This window comes from Photinus pyralis, unplaced genomic scaffold (assembly GCF_008802855.1).
Source record: "Photinus pyralis isolate 1611_PpyrPB1 unplaced genomic scaffold, Ppyr1.3 Ppyr1.4_LG1, whole genome shotgun sequence".
Taxonomy (NCBI): domain Eukaryota; kingdom Metazoa; phylum Arthropoda; class Insecta; order Coleoptera; family Lampyridae; genus Photinus; species Photinus pyralis.
This window is the reverse complement of record NW_022170249.1, coordinates 3,769,593-3,795,303: the sequence shown is the minus strand read 5'-3', so window position 1 is coordinate 3,795,303 and position 25,711 is coordinate 3,769,593. Positions and strand designations below refer to the sequence as shown.

General features: G+C 34.8%; 1 protein-coding gene across 4 annotated transcripts in view; it reads left to right on the top strand.

Annotated features, from left to right (window-relative positions):
* LOC116166331 (E3 SUMO-protein ligase PIAS2) overlaps positions 1–17,366 on the top strand; it is a 34,785-nt gene extending 17,419 nt beyond the window's left edge. For 3 of the 4 annotated variants that reach the window (XM_031481286.1, XM_031481293.1, XM_031481266.1), the window contains 2 exons: positions 4,141–4,350; positions 16,727–17,366. In XM_031481286.1, the coding sequence (XP_031337146.1) occupies positions 4,141–4,350; positions 16,727–17,046 (530 nt within the window). In that variant the 3' untranslated portion in view covers positions 17,047–17,366. The remainder of the gene's footprint in view (positions 1–4,140; positions 4,351–16,726) is intronic. The other variant, XM_031481277.1, reaches the window with a different exon arrangement.
* The last annotated feature ends 8,345 nt before the right edge of the window (positions 17,367–25,711 follow it).

Genomic DNA, 25,711 nt, shown 5'->3' with positions numbered 1-25,711 from the left:
CAAAACGTCATCTTCCTTATATATAAATCCGATTCCATACACAAATTATAAATTGCGCTGTCTCAAATTTGATTACCATTTTTAATGTCTCTTCTGTCATGTCTGTTGTGATAATGAGGAGAGCACTACTTTTTTTTACTCCTTGTACGTGGCTAATTGTATAATCGCTCACGGCGTCACCTGCTTTATCTTCAATCGGCTTCTTCAGCTTACCTTCGACAACCTCCATGGCACCTTCTGTACCACGTAGTAAACCTTGTATTTCCAAGTAGCCCAGTTTGTCTTTCCTTCTAAATTACTGATTTGAAGTTTTGTCAAAAATCCTTCGCTTCTGGCAAACTAAAATTTTGGACATCCAATTGGTATTAGCCCAGCATACACAACTCAATATCGAATGCACACTTCCAAAATAGTATGAGCGCAGAGTTTCACTATTCACTAATTTTCTAATTCTAAACTAAACAGGGCAAAATTAGAAGTCATTAATTTTTTTATAAGCGACTGAACATGTGTATGCCAATTTAGATTGCTGTCCAGATGTAAACCTAAGAATTTTACAACGCTACTTTGTTGTATGGATTTTGTCTGTGATCGAATTAGAATATTAAAATTCTGCTCCCGATGTGAAAAAAAGAGCATATCTGTTTTGCAGATATTCAATGAAAGGCCATTGTTACAACAATATAAATTCATTAGCTCTACTGACTGAGTGCCCGTGATGCTCAAGGAAGGTATGTTTTCCTCTTGTACGATGGCATATAATGTTAGTTTTACACGACTGCAGTGATTAATTACGGCGTTGATGAATAACAAAAACAAAAGAGGTCCAAGAATACTACCCTGGGGAACTCCTTTAGGTACTTGCAAAAAGCTGGAATAGGCTTCTTCACCTCTGTGTCTCAACACGACTTGTTGGCTACGTTTAAACAGATATGACCTAAGCCACTTGGCAGGAGTTCCTCTGATTCCAAATCTATCCAGTTTTTGTAATAGAAGTTCATGATTAACGGTTTCAAATGCGCGAGGCAGATCAAAAAATATTCCCATGGTTTTTTTTTCTTTCTTCTAATTTTAAATTACTTCATCAAGCAACGAAATAATGGCGTCTGACGTAGATAAATTTTTTTTGAATCCAAACTGGCAATCCGCTAAAATGTCCTGCCGCTTGTCACTTTACTGGCCGCAGCTATCACTTTCCTGGCCGCAGCTATCACTTTCCGGCCGCACCGTCACCTTACGGGCCGCATTTTTGACATTTGTAATGTCTGTAATGACTCCTGTCATCACTGACAGATTGACAAAAGTTTTATATACAAATTAAAATGTTATATTAAGATACGATTTCGGGTAAAATTTAATACAAAACTCTGAAATTAAAGTACTCGGCCCCAAGGGACCTCGCACTTCAATATTTCCTCGCCAGTAAAGTGTGATTATCTTGACTTTTATGTAAATAACTATTGTTTTATGTCTTTAAACCATAGTAACGAACTTTTTCCATTACATTTATTAAACCATTATCAATGCTTACGTTCACCAGACGAAGCGCTTCATGAGCGCCACCTAAGGGCGGGAATACTCCAGCAAGGTTTCTCGCGCGAATTTCTGTCTGATAGCATTATCGAGGTGTACAGGGTAAGTCAACGATTGCGCGGAGTAACTTAATGCCTTGAAGGTAAGATTTTTCGATAAGAGTGATTTTGTATTATATGGTTGAATATTCTCTACATTTTAAAAATATTTGGAATTATACAGGGTGCGCCCACAAAGTAAGGCGCCAAAATGGTACATTTTTTTAATTAGAACTCCCTGTATTTGAATGCATTTTTGAATTCTACGTGTAATTGTACGTCTTTTTTAATGTATGGTTAATATCCCAAAAACTAGTAGTTTTAAAGATAATTCGATTTTTCAGAAAAATTGGGCATTTGCAAGCGTCAGTATGTATTGTCAAACTTATTATTTCAATTTTGATTCCAGGTTTTATACCTTTTATCCTGGGGAAGTAAAAGTCAAATAAATACATCTACTATGAAACATTAAAAAAATAGCTTACAGAGTTTTTTCTTCTAGATCCAAAGTTACAAAACTTCATATTAAAAAATCTCACTTTTTTTAATGGAGCACCCTGTATGTAAGTTTTGATAATAATGTCCTATACCTATCTCTAATAGTTTTTGAGACATCTTGGTTTTCCTGGTTTTTATATTCTAATCTTAAATAAGTTATATGTATATGTGAATATGAAAAAAAAATTAAACTAATATCACTGACAGGATGACATTAGGAAATCCAAGATATTTCGAAAACTATCAGAGATAGGTATAGGACATTATTATCAAAAGTTGAACTTTTTGGAGTAGCTGACGGAAAAATATACAGGGTGTTCCATTTAAAAAAAGTGAGATTTTTTAATATGAAGTCCTACAACTTAGGGCCTACCCCTGTAAGCTATATTTTTAATGTTTCATAGTAGATGTATTTATTTGACTTTTACTTAACCCATGATAAGTTTGACAATATATACTGACGCTTGCAAATGCCCAATTTTTCTTAAAAATCAAATTATCTATAAAACTAACAGCTTTTCAGATATTAACCATATTAAACAAAGACGTACAATTACACGTAGAATTCAAAAATGGATTCAAATATAGGATGTAGTATGTAGAGACTATTCAACCATATCATAATACAAAAGGGCTAAGGCATTAAGTTACTCTGCGCAATCGTTGACTCACCCTGTACATACCAGCGTAAGTGGAACGTATGACAGCAACTCGCGTGAGAAATCTTACTAGACCCTGCCTTTAGGTAGCACTAATCAAGCGCTTCGTCTGTTGAACGTAAGCAATCCCACCAGCTGTAATAGTTACGTACACGAATTCTTATATTATGCTGCGACTGGTAAAAGTGGACCACCATATCTTTTTCTTGGTAAACCTGATGGCATTTTTGCGTTATACAACTTTTGGCGCAGAATATCGCAGTAAGGTTTACGGAACTTAGGAAACTAACGGATTTTTTATTGGCTAATAAGGCAAAACGCGATAAAAATATCGTAGCGAACAGTTTCAAACTTGAAGTGTCGCAATGTAAACGTACGCTACCACAATTTTGATTGACAGGTCACCTGAAAACAAAAACAAAACAATAGGTTTTTGGTTTTATTTTTTAAATAACGCACAAATCTGCTTCAAGACCCTTGTATTTTGTGAAATGCATTGATCAGACCAATATAAATGCGTAATTCCAACGTTTATTGTGATTTAAGTGATTTTTTTTTACATTGTTTATACGTTGGCATTACAATATTCCCAAAAACAGAATTGATTACATGCACGCAAACTAAGGAAAATCCTACTTTACAAAAAGTTTAAGATCAAGGATTTTTATTTTGATAGAATAAATATTACTTTTATAATAATAATGTTTATTTAATTCTGTTACATACATAAAAATGTATAGGACAAAGTCAAATGTGAGTACAATGAAACAAGCGCAGAAATACAAGTAACAGTTTGCTACGTACCGAAGTGCACCAGGATCATTTAAGAGTTCTTCAACGTTATAGAACATTTTATCTAAAAGAAAATTGACTAGATTACATTTGAACGTATGGAAGTTGTTGGTCGTTTTAATGGCAATTGGCAAACTATTGAAAATTTTAACTCCTATAATATAGGGTCTGGACTGATTAACGTTAGTTCTTCCTCGTGGCACCCTGAGGTCATAAGTATTTCTTGTATGGTGTTTGTGTATGTCACAGTTATGTAAAAGTTTATGTTTATAATAAAGGGAAGACCACATTTTTTGAAAATTAGCGGTTTTTATTTTTTTATCTTTTAAATTGGGTTGGAATTTTCAAAATCAGCACATAAAACTGCAAGACTTTTCCCATTTAATCTCTACAAGAATAGCAGTCACCTATACAATTCCACTAGATCCGCGACACCCTGTACATTGGAAAAAATTCTAGCTTAGGACTAGGCGTTAAAAATGTATCCCATTCTCAGTAGAACCTTAAGCTGGACTAACATAAAACAATGTTTCAAAATGTGTAAACTAATAATCTTTGGATTTAATTATTATCTATCATATCTTGACTGGAAAAATCCACTCTTCTAATTTAATGCGAAGTTCTTGTTTCAGAGGTGGTTAGTTCTGTGACGAATCCAGTCGAATCGTCTTCAACTAACAACAACACCGAGAAACCGAAAGATGAGACAGCAGCGCCGAAACCCAACGAGGTTTTGGTCGATTTAACATGCTCCGATTCCGAGGACGATGAGCCTCTAGCGAAACGCAGGGCCCTTAATCCGAAACCTGATTCCACAAACAAATTTTCTGGTATGTTAGAGCAGTATTTGATTGACTAGTACGAAGAAGTATTTTTAGTTAATGTATGTATGTGTAGGATATTTATTTTTCCGTTATACTGTTATTTTGAAGTATGTTCTTTGTAAGTTTAAAGGAAATTAACAGTATTTTCATTTGTAAGTCTCTTTTCTGTATATATATGCGAAATATACCCCTATTTGTGATAGTTGATCGTAATGCTCAATAATCCGTAAGCATATAGTGTAGGGGGAGCTTTTCCTGTTTTAGTAGACATTTCGTATTTAAATGAGGGGAAGGGAGGGAGATCAGAGAAAAATTTATTTTTTAAAAGTACTGTCTGCTAACATTTCCTTAAATCTCGTAGTTTTAGTATAGATTTACAGCAAAAGTGTTAAGAAAAAATTTCTGCAAACATTATTGTTTTATTAAGATGGTTAAATAAACTTTTGTAATTGATCTACAATTTGTGTAGCAAATTATGTGTGAAAACAATTGTTGAGCATATTGTAGGGAGACTCTGATATCTTAGACGAAAGACCGCCATGTTAGTAAAAAGCAGTATTGCGAAGAGTACTACTCATTCAAAGAGCGCTATGTAGGAATGTGATCAGATTTATAAATTATGAAATGTGTCACTTCAGTTTTGGCTTTGGCCAAATAACCACAGCTTACACAAACAGCTCCACAACTCTCTTGGCGCGAACGATTTGCGCCGTTCCTGTCGCGCAGCCTATAAGCCACACCTTTTGGCAGAAGAGATTGCTTTGAACAACATGAAGATCTTATATGTACATGATTTTTTTTGTATAGTGTTGTCCTTGTAAATCCTGTAACACATATGATCTGGGTTCTCATGCATACTTTCAATTTTGACTGGATTCCCAAATTTTGCGTTTGTGATTTAACAGTTAACATCACTATCTTCACTAAGTGGTTTTAATGCACGCATTTTGTCATTAAATGGGACACATGACCACCAGTGGTGTGCACGTTTTTAATCTCTAATATTCTACTATGCGATCAAAAACGAGTCGCCTTTGGAAGTTCAAGTGAAGTATGATTTCCCATGTAAACAAAAATTCTAAAGATGACTTGACAGCAACTCATTTTTGATCGTCCGATACATTTCGTGGTTTATTCCACTTTCATCTGTCTTTAAAATGTTTAATTAATTACTATCCCCATGGTTCTAGTTATCCAATTAACTCAATTGTCATTTAACTTGGGCTTCACCCTCTTGTCTTTAGTTTTCCTTGTTTATTAATGGATCTAATGAAGATTACCATGTCACACCCATCTTAGGTTCGTCCCTACAGTCTGAACTAATAATCCAGTTTTAATCACTTGTCAGTATATTTTCAAAACGTGTGGTTACACCATTCTACGTGCAGATAAATTCCCGTTGAAACTTTCACCACGTTAATACCTTACCATCTTGGATCCATTACCTTCAGAATTTTTGATATTTAAACGTGACGTTATCACATTTCGCTCAATTTTAACCTTTACTTCAAATTCAAATATTCTTTGTCAAATTTTAAGATTTAACCACTTTGTTATAATTAATTACATTTGCCTAAAGATGACGTGGAGTTGTTGAAACATGTAGCATAAATTCAGTGTTAAAGAATCTATGGGGAAGGTCTAATTTATGGTTTTAATATTTTAGCTATTTTATTGAAATATTTTTCATTGAGTTCTCGCTTTTTAAGCATTTTTTAAGTAACACTTACACACAACAACAAGACTGTAGTAAATTACAAGTGATTGGAATTACAATTCCTACTGTTTAAGAGCTGTGATGGTGAATAGCACATCCCTTTCAATGTTCAATGGCGATAGTTCAACAAAGCGCAAATTAAATCACCTTTATCTTCCTCTAAAGATTTTTTAAGGAGGTTCTTAGCATTCGATACTGCTTTGTATGCTAACCCGTTTGAACATGGAGATTCTGGACTATGTGTAACAAGAGTAAAATTCCAGTCTTTTGCAAATTAAAAAAATTCCTCACTATTATATGGCACATTATCAGTAAGAAGTATATCAGGGGAACCAAACCTTGCAAAAACTGTTTTAAGTTAAGAAATTTCAAACTCGGCACTTTTATTCTTAAATAGGTAAAACCTCTAACCAGTTTCAATATGCATCAAACAACACACAATTACTTTAATTAGCATAAGCAAAAATATCTGATCCCACATGTTCCCTTTCTTTAAGGTATTGGATATGACAAGATTTTTTTTTTGTTTAGGGTTTTTCTGGCAAATTTTACAACTTAATATATGTCTCAATATCGGTTGTAATTCCTGACCGATAAAAAAACTTTTTTCTACAACTGTCAAAAAAACCTGTCATTTTCTGACGAATTTCGAAACGCGAAGTACTAGATTTTTAAACGGTTAATTAATAAGTAAGGTTGCTCTTGACAAGTTACGCGAAATCGTCAACAGTGAAAAAAAGTATTTCGCGCACGTGATAAAATTGAACTTAAACAGCAAATTTAATTAACAATCGGTTCAGTTGTAGAAAAAATATTGTATATAACGCTAGCGCGAAGTTATTTCGCACATTTGACTGATATTTTGACTCGGCTTCGCCTTATCAAAATACCTTCAGTCTCAATGCGCGAAATTGAACTTCGCGCTCTTGTTATATAAATAACTATTCTGGCTTGAGATTTTGTTATTTCTATACTGACGGGTTAGTTTTATAAAAGTCTGATTGAACCTGTGGTTGAGTCCTCTTGCATTTTTTTTAAGCATGGTTGGCTGATCCGTGGCTGAGATTTGTTTCATACAAGTACTGCCTCGGAAATTCCAACCGATGACAGCGCAACGTCTGAAATCTCCGGAATTACAATAGTTAGAGACAAATTTTTACTAAAAGCTGTCTGCTGTAGTGTAGATGGGCAGGCTCTAGTCTATTCAGTTGTGTTTATTTTAGAAAACAAATGAGTAACGAAAAACAATTGAATTTTTTTGAATTGCAATGCACCTTTAACTGCAGTACAGTGGCATATCTTATCACAAAAAACTTGAAATGAAAATGAATTTCTTCTACACAGGTGCTAACGTGTTACGTCATTGGAAAAGGAAAAAAAATCTCTATTAAATGAGCCTTATAGCACAGATTTAAATATACTACAGATGGATCATGAGATAGGCGATTGTGGAAACACAACAAACGTTCCAGTTGCTAGCGCACCTATATGAATTTTATTAAATCGAAAGTTTTAGTTTGGGTCTCAGCTTAAAATAATCAGCAGGAGTCTGTATAACGATGGCATAGAAGGTTTTTACTATTGATGGTGCTGAAAAGCAATATGATATGAATTTTTTTCTTCGTAATTAAAACAGTGGGTCTTTGTATTGTGTGTTTGTGTTCAATTACGACCTTGTGTGGGCGTATCTGTGGCCGTTCTCTCTCCTTTAATTTAAATTAATAGAAACCAAGAACAATTTCTTTCTTTAGAATGGTAGTTTCAGTTTCAGCCTGAAAATTAAAATTCTGTAATCAACTACTATCAATCGAAAGTTTTGATATGTCTATAGATACGTTCATTCAAGGCATCGCCAAATGAAATTGAAACCAGGTGTAAAATTCTTGCAGAACAGCTTTTTACAACTACCTGAAAACTTCACTCGTTATCTGTTTCTTTATTTTAACTTAATTTTACTACCCGCATGTCAGTCAGGGAGGTATTGCAGTGGGGTAAAAAATGATCCCTCCCTTTTTTGACGGGAATACATCAAATACATGTTTTGAGGCACCAGGAATCCGAATCAAACAAAATCTCGATGATGTATACAGGGTGATTTATATCAAAGTTGTATTTTTTTAAATAGAACTCACCTATATTATTGCATATTTCGATTACTTAGTCAATTTTAGTGTGACTTTATTTACACATGATATCTAAAATGAGTGGCTGAGCGTCATTTTTTCAAAAAATAAATGTCCAGTAAAAATTGAAAACGAAGTTTCCATAAAACTTAGAAGGCCATGACGCTGCAGTATTACTGATCATCACGTGTGCTTACCTAATACGCCGAACGGTCAAAGTTAAACTTTTTTTGTGCTAAAAGAAATCACTGTAAATTTTCAAAATTTCAATCAAAGATAACTTGATTTTTTTAAATGAAACTACCAAGTTTTTTATTGCATCAAATGTAGGATTTGATTACCTTTCTAACGATATAAGCACGCCGTATTTACCTTTTATATATATTTTTGTAATTCAACCATTTCTAATAATACACAAGGTTTGTCGATTTTTAAAGCCTCTCAGTAATTAATAGGCCGTTAAAAGTTAAAACACCTTTTCTAATTATAAAACAGGGAGTTATATTTAAAAAAAGTGCAACTTTGATTTAAATCACCCTGTATAACAATTGCAATTTCGTTGAAAATATTTTTAGGTTGTAGCCTGAAGAGTCCTTCAATATGCCCCGACCCGACAATGAATTTTAAATATTCTTTTCAAATCCTAAGTATTTAGTAACCGCGCACTAAGCTGCTGTATTTCGGAGAATTTAATACATATATTTTTTTGTAATAAAACCAAATTTGTGTAGGTTAAACCAAGAAAAATAATCTCTTTCAAATAACTAAATAAAAAATTTAGCGCTAGTATGTATTTGAAAAAAGTTTATTTGTAATAAAACCTAGCATAATTTGTATAGGTTGTACACAGAAAAAGAAAGTCTTCCGAATAATTTAATAAAAATTTTGCGTTATTGCTATTTAAAAAAAAATAGTATGACGTTTACATCCTTTACGCCTAATCTGCCAACCTATGTACGTACATAGGTATACGAGTTAAAACAGACAGTAAAAATTTTTATTCTTTAAAAGTTGCTTAAAATGATCTAAAACGTTGACGTTTGATGAAATTTTGATACGTCCAAAAACGGTCGCAATATAGCCACCCCGCGCTTTTTGACAACCCGTACGGATTTACTGTACTATCACAAAATATATCGAAGTACTTTCCTCACTATTTTGTTCCGCATTATCATGCAACCTTAGAAATTCATGACTATACCAAGAACAGAATGGTTCCACGTACATATCGTGGAAATTGTAACGTCTACTGCGGTACTTCCCCAATATAGGGTCTCAACTGGGATGCGACATTTTCGATCTCACAGAAATTTGGTATCTGCGTCTCTTTAAGAGAAAAATAACGAAACCAAAATGGTTTTTGAAAATTCGAATTTTAACTGCAATTCTGGACCAGACATAGGCCTACGGTAGTTTTTAGCTCATTTTTGCAAAGTAGGATCGATGTCAAAACTCTAATTGCATCTTCATTTGTTCTTAATAGAAGCTTTTCATATCACTTTGGCCGGCTGACTGGCTGGCAGCAAATGAGGGCCTGTAGACAATCGCATGTAGAAAAACGAAGAGTGTACGTGTCCATACCGGGTCGTGTAATTAACAACTTTAGGGACGGGGCTACATGATGTGGGGACGGCGACATCTGGGCGCCATCCCCACGCGTGGTTTACTAACGTGGTAATTTTTAGTTTTGCCTATCTTCTTCTACAGTTTTGGTCGAGGTCGAACCCATAATCGCACGTCAAGATACAATTTTACAAGTCGTACGACAAAATCGTATAATGTGAATCTTGAAATATTTGGTTATGGCAACTCGCAAGTCGCAAGAGTAATCGTACCTAATCAAAATCACATAACGTAAATTGCACTTATAAGAATCCCCCATTTACACGCTTCTAACTTGTATTTGAACTGACCACAAATTTTTTTAAAGTTTCGTCAATAAATTACCAGTGGAACGGAGAAGAAAAAATAACTTTTTGTCTCATAGGCACAGCCAAATTTTCCCTTAGAGCCTTGGGCGATTAATTTAACAGCCGCAATTTCAGATATGCTTTGTGCCTTGATCTTTAACAGGGCTGCGCGTGTAGGAAAAACAACCACAACATTTCGGAGCTGAAATTTTCAAACAATTACTTCAAAATATTCAGACATTGAGATACTCAAAAAGTACCTAGTGTTTTCACATAACAATAGTTTGAAAACCCTTTCGAATGCAGACATCAATGCTAGGCACCTTGTTTTAATGTAACCCAACAGTTTTTGATACTTTCTATCAGCTAAGCCGTAGAACTCTTTGAGTATTTTTCAATGCGAACACTATAAATGTTAAAAAAATAAGTCAATTTTAACAATGGTGAACTCAAATCAACAATCCCTATAAGTTTTGTTTTTATTTCAGGGACGACCTCCATTGCAAAGGCTTTGTTGACACCTTTTACTATTTTTGCCACCAAAATTACCTACAGTTACCGTTGTCTCCACAAAAACCCCACAACTTTTGATTTTAAATCATTTAATGTTAATATACTTATTTTAAATGTGCTCACTGTGATTATGAGACAAATAAAAAATACCACTTTAAACAACACCTTTTAACACATAATAATTCTAAAGATTTTAAATGTGCTCATTGTGATTATGGAACAAATAATGCACGACATCCCTTACAATATTCAACGATTATATCCGATTGGGATCCAAACTCCAAGATTTGAATTTGCGCGTCCTTCTGTGGTCAAAAATAATGGACCAAGACGAGAAACAATTTTGTAGAGCCATGGTTTGAGGCAAAACCATGTTTTCTAGAAATAAAACCCTGTTGTGATTGTCGTGGACAACCAGCATATATAAGGAAAAAAATCATTCATCCGCATGTGAGCAAAGGCGAAGAGTGCATTTTCAAATTTGTTTTTTCGATTTTAACAGCCCTTATGGACATTTCATGCCTTAATGAGAATACAAAAATGAAATAACAAACAGACAGACAGGTAGACATATCAAGAGCGCGAAAGTGTGAACATTTTATTTTTTGAAAGTGAAAGTGTACTAAAAACGGAACTGTCACGTTCAAAACGGGACGTTTGGTCACATCTCACATTCCACTCATATTCGCTTACTTGACTTAAATTCTCAGACGCCTATATTGTTAGGTACCTATGTTGTTTCTCACAAAGACAGGCCTAACACCTCTGATTAATTAATAAAAACTTCGTCTACGTCATAATTGTGCTTTTAGATCGTCTTATCATTAAAAATACTATAAAAATCTAAATACGAGAACGGAACACCCGGTGTTCCGAACACGCCAAGCTGTGATCAGAGATGTAGGCATTAGAACTTAAATCGCACAAAATACCGTACCTACTTATAATCAAAAATAAATCAATTATACGGTAAACATCCTGCATAATTACAAATCTTGTTGGTTTGACAGAATAAGGTATAATCAGTCGTCGGTTCGCCCTTCCGAGTTCCGATATAAAGGAATGTGTATGTGTAACTAACTAACATAAACGCATGCTAGCAGAAAAATTGCGAGTGTAAATGGGGAAGGTCAGTTACATACAATACAACATTTGTTGGGCTCTGTGTAATCGGATACCCCTGTTTATCGCAACAGTTCTTGTCTTTCTTATTGCAGTTGTAAACCACGCGCAAGTTATTCATTCTGCAGCGCTTCCTTGTGGACGCGGAATAACACTAATTTAGTTTGGATTTAACGCACCAGAGGCTTAAATCCAAATCACCGTTGCCAGAATTTAACATGGCATGATCCATCTGTAGTATATTTAAATCTGTGCTTATAGTGTGCATTGCATTGCTAGTTAAAAAAATTCAATCGTTTTTCGTTATTCATTTGTTTTCTGAAATAAAAGCAATGGGTGCTATATTCCATACATAATGGGCACTCTGTGTATTAGGAGTCGGCAACCGGCGGCCCGCGGGCCTCTTGTGGCCCGCACGCCGTTTCTTAGTGGCCCGCGAAGTGTTTTAAATTTTACTAAATATACCTATGGCCCGACTTACATTTTTCTTAATCTATCCCTTTTGCAAGTAACGGGTTTACCAATAAGAGCGATAGGATTTTAAATTGAAATAAAACACAGTCAATTTGGTCAAATTTAGGTTTGATTGGTTTTATTAGATGCTGTATTTCATGCCATTTATGATTTAAACAAAACATCGTTCAAATGGCCACCGCGGCTCTTTCTGCACTGGCTCATCCGATCGGACCAATTTTCGATGACTCGGTGGATCATATCGGGTGGAATGGCAGCTATGGTCGCTCGAATGTTGGCCTCGAGCTCGTCAAGAGTCTTGGGTTTATTCGCATAAACCTTTGACTTCACATAGCCCCACAAAAAGAAGTCCAATGGTGTTAAATCGCATGATCTTGGCGGCCAATTGTGGGGGCCATTTTGAGAAATCAACGATTCACCAAACTGTTGACGCAATAAGTCCATTGTAGCGTTCGCTGTGTGGCATGTTGTTGGATAATTTCCAAGCGTTGAGGCAACGTGAACTTGTTCATGATGAAATGGCAAGCCTTACTGATGACAACTGACCGCATATGTCAAATGTTTGGCATCCAACATAGCCGCCTTAAACGTTTAAAATCCTATCGTCCCTATTGGTAAACCCTTTAATAGTATTGTAATTTTTTTTGCTGTCGCTCCAACGCAAATTACTACATGAAAAATAACTGTTTTGTACCAATGTAGGGCGATAAAACTGTGAATTCGAATTCAAATATTCCGGACCCGGACCCACCTCCTCTTCCCCCCCCAATCCCGCCGTGGCCCCTCATACAGATCACAATTACACATTCGCTCACACTTACCAAAAGGTTGTGCCGACCCCTGCTCTATAACTGTTAGTAAAATCAATGCACAGAAAAATACTCAGCTGCAGTTCAAAAATATTCGTACACAGTAGTAACCGAGATTTTAAATCGTTACAACACCCTAAAATACTAGAAGTTTATACCTAAGTATACAGGGTGTAGTTTATCCCGGCCACAGAGGGCTGCTAGAAGTGACTTTTAAGAGTCTTCTTTACCTAAGCGCAACTTTTTTACATTATGGTGTATAGATGATTATAGTTGCAAGAAACAAGATGATATTCTTGCTTAGTCAACTCCTATTTTGGTCCTTAGTTAGTTCCCGTCGACACTGTGCAGCGGCGCTACTTGTTACACTCAAATTGTTGATTTACCGCCCGCCAAGATACAGACTTTATTTACAAAAAATATGATTTCATTTTTTGAGGTAATGTTTAGAAGTCACTTATCTAGAAAACTGTCGGTTTACTTTTTCCATAAACCGACTTGTTCCAGAGTAAAAAAATAAAACAGATTAGCGCAATAATCGATGCAAAACATCTAATCTTTAAACAGTCGGTATTCAGTTGCTATAAACTTTTTTAAAAAAATAACCCGAACATTTTGTAGATAAAGGTCTAAATTTTTAAAATAGTTCATAAAAAATTTTTTTTTTTTTTTAAACATTAGTTTTTATGGCGGGCGCTCTTATAGAAATATACATTGGGTGCAGTGGGTACAGAAGACTCTTAATATTCAGTAGGTATCGAGAATTTACTGTGTGAAATACCATGACTTTTGGAATGACAACCTAAAATTGGTCACTAGCTCTTGGTCTATTACATTAGGCATGACAACATCAAGAGCATAAGTATCTTGATATTTCACATATTGTTATCATGTTTACAACCTATACTACTATTATACAACTTTTACCAAGGAAAATATCTTCTCGAATCCGTATCACATGGAAATGAAAATACTTGTTTTCAGTACTTAACACAGCACACAGTATAGTTTATTTTGGTTTTATTTCATTTTTTATGGTTGCACATTTAAAAATTCATTAGAGTTCAGCATGTATTGCACAAGGATATAACAGTACAGTCGAGTGCTGATAATTCGAGTTTCGATAGTTTCCAGATTCCATGTAATTCGAGGCAACACAACTTCGCATTAAAAAGCCAAAAAACTATTGAAGACTTTCAAAAAATAAATTATGTACTTAAGTCCTTATTTTTTAACGTTCATCATATTTAATTCAATAAAATTTTAATGGTGTTGCAGTACTTGTAAACAATGCATACTGTAGTTTGCCTGACGCCTAACCGCTAACCTCAGATTTTTTTATAATATTTCATATAAATCGTTCTTTTCACAATCTCATGGTACCTTCAGTCCCATCAAACTCTAATTACCGGGACTCGGCTGTATTCACAAAATTTGAGACACTTAGGCAGTACAATTGGACAATGTTTCAAACATTGAAAAAAAAATGTCTGAAAAATTCAAATAATTGAAAAATCCCCAAAAATAGAGAAACACAAAGATCAAAGAAAGTTGTTTTTATTTTATTTATTTATTTATTATCCCTCTCTGGTTCTGGGCCCTCAACAAGCTTGCGCCGAATTACAGAGTGACCCGCATAACGCCATTTAGACGTGCCCCTGCGGAAGGTCTTAAGTTGTTCTATACTACTCAGTATTTACCTTATGAATTCGGAAAGCTGCGGGAAAACCTAATTTGAAGGAGCCGGCAGAATGCTTGAAACTGAAATTCCCATCTCTGTCACAGATGAAAAATTCGCACCATAGCCGAGGTTTGAACTCCCGACCTTCGGCTTGTAACCCAATGCTCTACCACTGAGCTACATAGTCGGTATATGTGTGCTATCCATAAAAGCAAACAGTACTACATACTGTTCTGTTTGTCGTGTTATTAAGCGGCAGAGAAAAGCGATACAAGCTTTATAGGGGAGACGATGGTGTCCATCTGTCCATCCGTGAACATGATAACTGCCAAAGCATTGAACCGATTCAATTGACCTACATGTCACAAGCCAATTGAAAATGGGTCAAATCCAATGACCCCGTAGGGTCACACCGAGGTGCTCTGCCACTTTTTTAGATGCTCTATCTTCACAACTGACATTTTAAATGTTATATTTGAGCATCGTCTCGTTTTAGATTATGTCGCTTTGTTAGTAGATACTGCTTTACACTTGGAGCGCTATGAAGGACTCTTGCATGTGTTGCATGACCGGTTTTTATCTAAGGGCTATATCACTTGAGACTAAATTAATATAGTATCAAATCATTTTATACCTAAGATACAAAAACCCAAGTTTAACCAGTGTATCAATTCTTAGTAAGCCGGCGCAATCAGAACAGCGCAGCCTGAGGAGTCTATAAATAGCCAATATTAAACGTACAGTAATCGTAATGTGTTCCATAGACCAGATTGAGTCGCCTAGTGTTTTATATCCAAGCCATTTAGTACTAAATTTAGTCTCATGCCCTAGAAGTCTAAGCCTACTTTTGTTTTTTGAATTATAGTTTTGAATTTTTGAAATATTAATAATTTTGTATTACATTTAAAATGCGCTTTTTGTATATAACTTAACCTTTTTTTGTTATTATATAAAAGAGTATACCGAGCGCAGCAATTGCATTCTTTCCAAATTTCTTCTCATTCAAGATCAGAGTTTATTTTTACACCTTCGTGTAGGCATCTTGGGGTAGGCAAATTTTTGCAAAATCCTCCTATACGTTATGGTTGGTAAGAAAAAAGTAAAGAAACACAGATTTTGAGGGCATAACATTTTAAATGTTCAGTTTTGTTTTTTTCGAGTAGCTTTTTTATGAAATCATACCTTTTACTTACCTGAAAGAAACTTTATGTGCTTTATCACAAATTTGCCATATATTTAGAATAGAATAACGTTTATTACTGCCATTGTGACGAAAAAAAAACCCATTAACCAGAAGTCTACATATTTTTAAAATTAAAGTATTAGGGAATTATTAGAGCAGTTTCCTGAAGCAATGCTGCAGTAACACAAATGACAATGTGTGAAAGCCTAATAAGCAAACTTTAATACAGATATTGAAACATTTTGTGATAAGTGACGCAGCAGGTAGATGTTACTCAGACTAATTTGGCGAGAGTTTGTATGTTTGATAAAATTTAATTTAGGGTCTATTTTAACACCAAGAAATTTGACTTGATGTGGGTTATTAAAATTAAATTGCCTCATTGCCATAACCATCTGTACGGCTTTATTTTGGTTGAAAGTTAACCTATTACTTATACACCACTTCTCAAAGAAGCTCAATGCTGTCTGTGATTCCGATAGGACAGTATTCACACTGTCATGGCTTATGAGTAATCTGGTGTCATCATTTATTTTTTGCCATCCATCTTCGTATTCAAACTACTTTAATTTTGCAGATATCACAATTGTATTCTATATTTTGCGAATGTTTTCACTAATAAAGATTTTCAAGAGAGACTTGAATATTTGTTTATTTATAGAAAAGCTGCGTTTTCTCTTAGGTTAGTGCCAGAAATGCTTGAATTTTCTAATGTAGCTTTTCGTATTCGACTGATAGTTCACTATAGTCCACTCATTGAATACTATTGGAGGAGAAAACTTGTAAGCTAGAATAATATTTTTAAAAAAATTCTCACGAAATACTGTGCTTATTTCAATATTTTTTGCAGATGCTACTAGTGTGTCCTCCAGTAGTAATCAATCTCGAGTGACTTCCACGCCTGGACCATCATCTGTCTCAAGTTCAGGATATCCGGCTAGTCCCTCTGTCATCAATTTAGACAGCCCGTCGCCGCCGAGGTCTCCACAAAATTCGATGTCAACACAACCTATTGTATCGCAACCTTCATCCTGCATGATGATGTCTAATGGAACTGGCGCCGTAGATCCCTTAAGTACGATCTCCAATAATTCCGTGTCGATGCCATTCCTCGATTTGGAAAGTGAAACAAGTAACACGCCACTGTTCAACTTGAGCATTGATCTATGAAATGAGCGAATAATAAATCAATTTTGATTGCGTGTTTTAAGATAACTTTGTGTATTTATTTAAAAGTAGGCCCTATTTGTATTCATTCACTTCTGAACATTTTATTGTTTTAAGGTACCTCCACCATGTAGTTTATATATTTGGTTGAGGTGTAGATTCATTATATCAGTTGATAGTTTTATAGTGTTACACATATGACGTTTATTTAGTTTTCTTTTTTGGGAAAATTTTTAGTACAACTGAATTCATAACTCAACGTTTACGTAATGTTTATTTTTTTATTGTCACCCACACTTTGTCGAATAAACTGTTGTACTTTATTGCACATATAAAATTATGCGTATTGGAAACCAAAGAGAATGAAGAAAATTGAAGGGGGTAAGTGTTTAGTATGAGTTTATGACTCATTGATGTATATCATATAATAAGTTTAATATCCGATCAAAAGTAAGTTGCTGTCCAGTCACCTTTGGATTTTCTGTTTAAATGGGAAATCGTCTTGGACCATATAGTACATGGACTACTAATTGTAACTAAAATATGGTCAAGGACATCGCCTGGGTAATCTAGTTTCAGGGTAAACGAATCTGTCTGAAATTGTCCGATGAAACACGATTTGAGACTGTCAACCTATAAATGAACAAATGTCAATTAATGAATTGCCTAGATATGGCAAAAAAAGCAAACTTGTTCCTATTTGTGGACGTATAGAAGATAATCAAAAGTATTTAAAGCTTCCCGTATTACGCGGTTATCATAAAAGCTACCCTTTACGCGATCCGAGTGGTGTTCATACAACTTTAGTTTACCCTGAGATTCACATACCCACGACTACAGTGCCCTCTATCCGAGATCCGTGACCACCCATTTTGTATTGAAAGCATAGGGCTAATAGCAGTCCATGTACTATATGGTCTAAGGAAACCGTACTTGACTTGAACTTCTAAAGACGACTGGACCACCACTCATTTTTGATCGCCCGTTATAACACTTCAGTCTGCTGTACAATATTAATATTACCGGTCTAAAACATACGTCTTGTTTTAGGGTCAGAATCTTGTCATATTGCATGTACCTGCATATTCTTTATTTTTACATTTTCACTTTAAATACATCAATAAACGTTTTTATTAAACTACCTGCCGTCTATGGAAAACTAGACGCCGTAGTATGGTCATAGATAGAATAACTGTTAAAATTTTGCTTTTGATCTATACACTTTTTATGAATAATTCATATAATACTTTGGCAAATAATTATAATTAAACTATTACCATTGAATAACTAATGCTATTACCTACATTTAGTGTTCATGCCAATATAATGCACCTTTTGTTAAGTGTTATTGAGATTTTCTGAATTTCTATGGTATGGTGCTTCCAATTTGGTCTCCTTTCTAAATCAAAGTGAGGGAACAATCATACCATATGCAAAGTAAAACAGTACAAAGTGGTTTATATCACATATTATAGACTACCTTCATGAAGCGAGGGTTGTACTGCTAAATGTGTGCTTGTACTTATAAACAATAAACTTATTTCCAAAATATGTATCATGATTCCTATTGAAGGAAGATTGCAAATTACCTTAATTGTTGGGTTTTTATACTTTTATATTCGCTCTATTAGTACTGACCCCAGTTTACAATGTAGGTATAATAGGTAAAATGTAGTAGAGATGTATTGACTATTACAGATGCTTATTAAATGTTAACATACAACTTACGACTGGACACATTTTGAGAGCTGGAAACCGCATAATTTTTAGAAGAAGGGGACAACTTCGTCTTCTCGAGCATGCACGCTTCTTACAGCCATATTGATTTGAATTGTCAAGAGAGGATCATCTGGTTTAAATTTGTTGCTGTTTGTGTTAATTAATGCCCGTAGTAATCTTTGCATTTCTTATACATAATTTATTTTTGTTTTGTATTCAGCATTTCAAATTTTTTTGTAATTTTCAATCTGTTATTGAAATTTCGATTATTTAACCTCGACTCTTGTGTCACGTGTGAAAATGCAGGTAACTTTTACGTATGTCAACTTTTTCTTTAGTTAAATATATCGCACACAAACGAAAATTAGTATACGGAAATCAAAAGGATAATATTCAAATTAATTAATATGACGGGCAGCTCGTCATTTGTTGTAGGTAGCTATTTTGGTTGCATAAAGTTAGGCGTCCTTTAGAAGCTATCATTTAAAAGTAGACATAGGAAATCCCTATATCATATCTACTTCTACATGAATATCACTGTATAACACCTTATGTAGATCCAGTTTTTGGCATATGCACCATACTTTGTGTATGATATGCACTTTCTTGTTGCACAATCATAGACATATGACACGTCTGTGGGTAGTACGATGGTCTGTTGTACATATATACATACACTGTGTTTTTTTTAAGATGGGCCATACGACAATGTAAAGGCGTTGAGTTATTTAAAATGGGCCATAGGGAAATTTACATTGCATCAATTGTTTCAGTCATAGCTTCCTCGAGAATCATCTGCCACAGTGCTGTAGAAATTGTTTCTAAATCAACAAATTTATTTAAATCAGATATAAACGTATAAAATTACAAACAGTGCTCGAATTGTTTTCCACCTGCAACCAAACAATACCCGATACTCGGCACTAAATAGCTTGCATACCACTCGGCTACTGTGCCCACTCTTGTACAAATTGTACTACATGAACACCTTTTCAAGCGGCGGAATACAGGTTGTTGCTTGCTTCGTTGATGCAGTTTGAGAACTGTCAGTGAAATAACTAAGCGCAAGGCAAAGATTTGAGAACAATTGGCGCAGTGTAAATTTCCCTATGGCCCATTTTAAATAACTCTACGCCTTTACATTGTCGTAAATTTTTATTCTGAACATGCAAATTTCCCGCATACATGTATGATTAAAACCGGATTTATAGTTCCGTAGCCGTAAGAACGGAACCGTAAAATCTTACGTAAAGAAAATTATACGATTTATAGTTACCGTAGTGGTAAGAGATGAGCTTGCGCATTAGTGCGAAACGAATTCTGCCATTGTATGTCATCTAACGTGCATTTCAAAATAATAATAACTTACTCTGAGATAATAACCATAGAACAACAAACTTAGAATGGAAACTCTAATGTAATGTAAAAATGACGCGCCACCTCGTGTATGTTCCCAGCAGCTTTTTCGTGAATGGCGCCAAATTTAAATATTAAAATGTAAGCTACGTCCGCATTATACTGCATTTCTCCGGATCTGTAACAATAACATTGGATTTGACTAGCTGAAACCTAAAAGGTAAATGAATCCAGCCAGTGAAGTCCAATTTTGTTTGTTAGAGATCCAGATAAATTCAGTTTAATGCCGATGCACCTCAGCAGTCAGGGCTTCAAAGAGTACAGACCACTTGTTTTATAAGTAACAACTCCAATTAATCCAATCAAGGAGTTATATTTAATTTAATATGGATATACAAGATACAAGATCAACTTCATGGAACTCTACTTTATGATGCTCTCAAGATCGTTCTAAAAACAAAATATGTAGCAATTTATTACAATTCAATTAGTGTTACCTGCTAATGTGCGAACTGCCACACGCTTTAAAACTCTTCGTGTTCCAGGTTCTAAAGCGCAACCAGAAAAATGACGTTCACAAACCAAAAACTTTTGTGTAAATTTCTTCCACATTATATTCTAAACCAATTCTATAAAAACTTCGGGCTCCATTTTTGGGAAACGTCTTCACAATTTGTCACACAACATTTACGTTTTCGGTTTGTATACGCATAATTCATTGTAGTAATGAATAGTAATTATACTAAAGTACAATAAGCCGTCAATCAAAATTCAACTGTCATAATGGCGACACGTACTAAAGTCACTAGATTTAGTAACTTTAACACGCACGCTAAGTATGCGCCATCTATTGAATGTTCTCCAAACTAATTATATTTGTACTCAGTTTACGTTTCCCTTCTAAGTTTTTTGTTCTGGGATAATAACCTACAAAGTGTCAATCATTATTATAAATAAACAAAACGAACGTCAGGATAAACTCAACTGTTTGAATTATCCGAGTACTGCCGAAGACAAGCGCGTTAGCACGATTTACCGTAAGAAATAAGATTTGTGCATTTCCTACGTACCGTAACCGTTCTAACGCAACGTTAATGGTTAAAGCGAATTATAAATGTTCAGACCCAACAAGTAGGATTAAAAAGCTCTTATCACAGATTTAAATATACTACAGATGGATCATGCCATGTTAAATTCTGGCAACGGTGATTTGGATTTAAGCCTCTGGTGCGTTAAATCCAAACTAAATTAGTGTTATTCCGAGTCCACAAGGAAGCGCTGTAGAATGAATAACTTGCGCGTGGTTTACAACTGCAATAAGAAAGACAAGAACTGTTGCGATAAACAGGGGTATCCGATTACACAGAGCCCAAGAAATGTTGTATTGTATGTAACTGACCTTCCCCATTTACACTCGCAATTTTTCTGCTGGCATGCGTTTATGTTAGTTACACATACACATTCCTTTATATCGGAACTCGGAAGGGCGAACCGACGACTGATTATACCTTATTCTGTCAAACCAACAAGATTTGTAATTATGCAGGATGTTTACCGTATAATTGATTTATTTTTGATTATAAGTAGGTACGGTATTTTGTGCGATTTAGGTTCTATAATGCCTACGTCTCTGATCACAGCTTGGCGTGTTCCGTGCTCGTATTTAGATTTTTAGAGTATTTTTAATGATAAGACGATCTAAAAGCACAATTATGACGTAGACGATCAAGTTTTTATTAATTAATCAGAGGTGTTAGGCCTGTCTTTGTGAGAAACAACATAGGTACCTAACAATAGGCGTCTCTGAGAATTTAAGTCAAGTTAGCGAATATGAGTCGAATGTGAGATGTGACCAAACGCCCCGTTTTGAACGTGACAGTTCCGTTTTTAGTACACTTTTACTTTCAAAAAATAAAATGTGCATACTTTGGCGCTCTTGATATGTCTACCTGTCTGTCTGTCTGAGTCACAAAGGCTCCGGAACTACACCACTTACGGACTTGGTATTGGTGTCATTCGATCAGAAATTAAAAATTTTTTCATTTTTGTATTCTCATTAAGGCATAAAATGTTCATAAGGGCTGTTAAAATCGAAAAAACAGATTTGAAAATGCACTCTTCGCCTTTGCTCACATATATTAACATTAAATGATTTAAAATCAAAAGTTGTGGGGTTTTTGTGGAGACAACGGTAACTGTAGGTAATTTTGGTGGCAAAAATAGTAAAAGGTGTCAACAAAGCCTTTGCAGTGTAGGTCGTCCCTGAAATAAAAACAAAACTTATAGGGATTGTTGATTTGAGTTCACCATTGTTAAAATTGACTTAGTTTTTTAACATTTATAGTGTTCGCATTGAAAAATACTCAAGGAGTTCTGCGACTTAGCTGATAGAAAGTATCAAAAACTGTTGGGTTACATTAAAACAAGGTGCCTCGCAGTGATGTCTGCATTCGAAAGAGTTTTCAAAATATTGTTATGTGAAAACACTAGGTAGTTTTTGAGCATCTCAATGTCTGAATATTTTGAAGTAGGTAATTGTTTGAAAATTTCAGCTCCGAAATTTGGTTGCTTTTTCTATACGCGCAGCCCTGGCACAAAGCATATCTGCAATTGAGGCTGTTAAATTAATCGCCCAAGGCTCTAAGGGATAATTTGGCTGTGCCTATGAGACAAAAAGTTATTTTCTCTTCTCCGTTCCACTGGTAATTTATTGACGAAACTTTTAAAAAATGTGTGGTCACCGCAGTGGCGGATTTAAATTTTTTGCACCCCTAGGCACACCAAAAGATATGCGCCCCAAATAATCTTTAAATTGCAATACATTTTAAAATAAAACTCAAATTATAACATGAAATTTTTAAAACTAATATGAAAAGAAACTATCTACCAATTCTAATTTATTTCATAATTTTATTACATTTTTGTCATTTGTTACTTGTTAACGGACTTATTTTAAAACTTAAAATGTTACCTAAAATAAATATAATGCAAAAAAAATGCCGCCCCCTAAAGCTGCCGCCCCTAGGCACGTGCCTAGTGTGCCTATAGGTATGTAAATCCGCCACTGGGTCACTGGTCAGTTCAAATACAAGTTAGAAGCGTGTAAATGGGGGATTCTTATAGGTAAGTGCAATTTACGTTATGTGATTTTGATTACGATTTCTCTTGCGACTTGCGAGTTGCCATAACCAAATATTTCAAGATTCACATTATACGGTTTTGTCGTACGACTTGTGAAATTGTATCTTGACGTGCGATTATGGGTTCGACCTCGACCAAAACTGTAGAAGAAGATAGTAAAAACCACCAATTACCACGTTAGTAAACCACGCGTGGGGATGGCACCCAGATGTCGCCGTCCCCACATCATGTAGCCCCGTCCCTAAAGTTGTTAATTACACGACCCCGTATGGACACGTACACTCCTCGTCTTTCTACATGCGATTGTCTACAGGCCCTCATTTGCTGCCAGCGAGGCAGCCATCCAACCAGCCAGTCAGCCGGCCAAAGTGATATGAAAAGCTTCTATTAAGAACAAATGAAGATGCAATTAGAGTTTTGATATCGATCCTACTTTGCAAAAATGAGCTAAAAACTACCGTAGGCCTATATCTGGTCCAGAATTGCAGTTAAAATTCGAATTTTCAAAAACAATTTTGGATTCGTTATTTTTCTGTTAAAGAGACGCAGATACCAAATTTCTGTGAGATCGAAAATGTCGCATCCCAGTTCAGACCCTATGTTGGGGAAGTACCGCAGTAGACGTTACAATTTCCACGATATGTACGTGGAACCATTCTGTTCTTGGTATAGTCATGAATTTCTAAGGCTGCATGATAATGCGGAACAAAATAGTGAAGAAAGTACTTTATATTTTGAGATAGTAGTAAATCCGTACGGGTTGTCAAAAAGTGCGGGGTGGCTATATTGCGATTACCGTTTTTGGACGTATCAAAATTTCATCAAACGTCAACGTTTTAGATCATTTTAAGCAACTTTTAAAGAATACAAATTTTACTGTCTGTTTTAACTCGTATGTACCTATGTACGTACATACGTTGGCAGATTAGGCATAAAGGATATAAACGTCATACTATTTTTTTTAAATAGCAATAACCCAAAATTGTTATTAAATTATTCGGAAGACTTTCTTTTTCTGTGTACAACCTACACAAATTATGCTAGGTTTTATTACAAATAAACTTTTTTTTCAAATACATAGTAGGGCTAAATTTTTTATTTAGTTTTTTAAAAGAGATTATTTTTCTTGGTTTAACCTACACAAATTTGGTTTTATTACAAAAAAATATATATATGAAATTTTCCGAAATACAGCAGCTTAGGGCGCGGTTACTAAATAAAATACTTAGGATTTGAAAAGAATATTTAAAATTCATTGTCGGGGCATATTGAAGGACTCTTCAGGCTACAACCTAAAAATATTTTCAACGAAATTGCAATTGTTATATAGGGCGATTTATATCAAAGTTGCACTTTTTTTAAATATAACTCCCTGTTTTATAATTAGAATAGGTGTTTTAACTTGTAACGGCCTATTAATTACTGAGAGGCTTTAAAAATCGACAAACCTTGTGTATTATTAGAAATGGTTGAATTACAAAAATATGTATAAAAGGTAAATACGGCGTGCTTATATCGTTAGAAAGGTAATCAAATCCTACATTTGATGCAATAAAAAACTTGGTAGTTTCATTTAAAAAATCAAGTTATCTTTGATTGAAATTCTGAAAATTTACAGTGATTTCTTTTAGCACAAAAAAAGTTTAACTTTGACCGTTCGGCGTATGTAGGTAAGCTGCAGCGTCATGGCCTTCTAAGTTTTATAGAAACTTCGTTATCAATTTTTACTGAACATCTATTTTTTGAAAAAATGACGCTCAGCCACTCATTTTAGATATCATGTGTAAATAAAGTCACACTAAAATTGACCAAGTAATCGAAATATGCAATAACATAGGTGAGTTCTATTTAAAAAATACAACTTTGATATAAATCACCCTGTATACATCATCGAGATTTTGTTTGATTCGGATTCCTGGTGCCTCAAAACATGTATTTGATGTATTCCCGTAAAAAAAGGGAGGGGTCATTTTTTACCCCACTGCAATACCTCCCTTACTGACACGCGGGTAGTAAAATTAAGTTAAAATAAACAAACAGATAACGAGTGAAGTTTTCGAGTAGTTATAAAAAGCTGTTCTGCAAGAATTTTACACCTGGTTTCAATTTCATTTGGCGATGCCTTGAATCAACGTATAGACATATCAAAACTTTCGATTGATAGTAGTTGATTACAGAATTTTAATTTTCAGGCTGAAACTGAAACTACCATTCTATTTGTATAGAAAGAAATTGTTCTTGGATTTTATTAATTTAAATTAAAGGAGAGAGAACGGCCACAGATACGCCCACACAAGGTCGTAATTGAACACAAACACACAATACAAAGACCCATTGTTTTAATTACGAAGAAAAAATTCATATCATATTGCTTTTCAGCACCATCAATAGTAACAACCTTCTATGCCATCGTTATACAGACTCCTGCTGATTATTTTAAGTTGAGACGCAA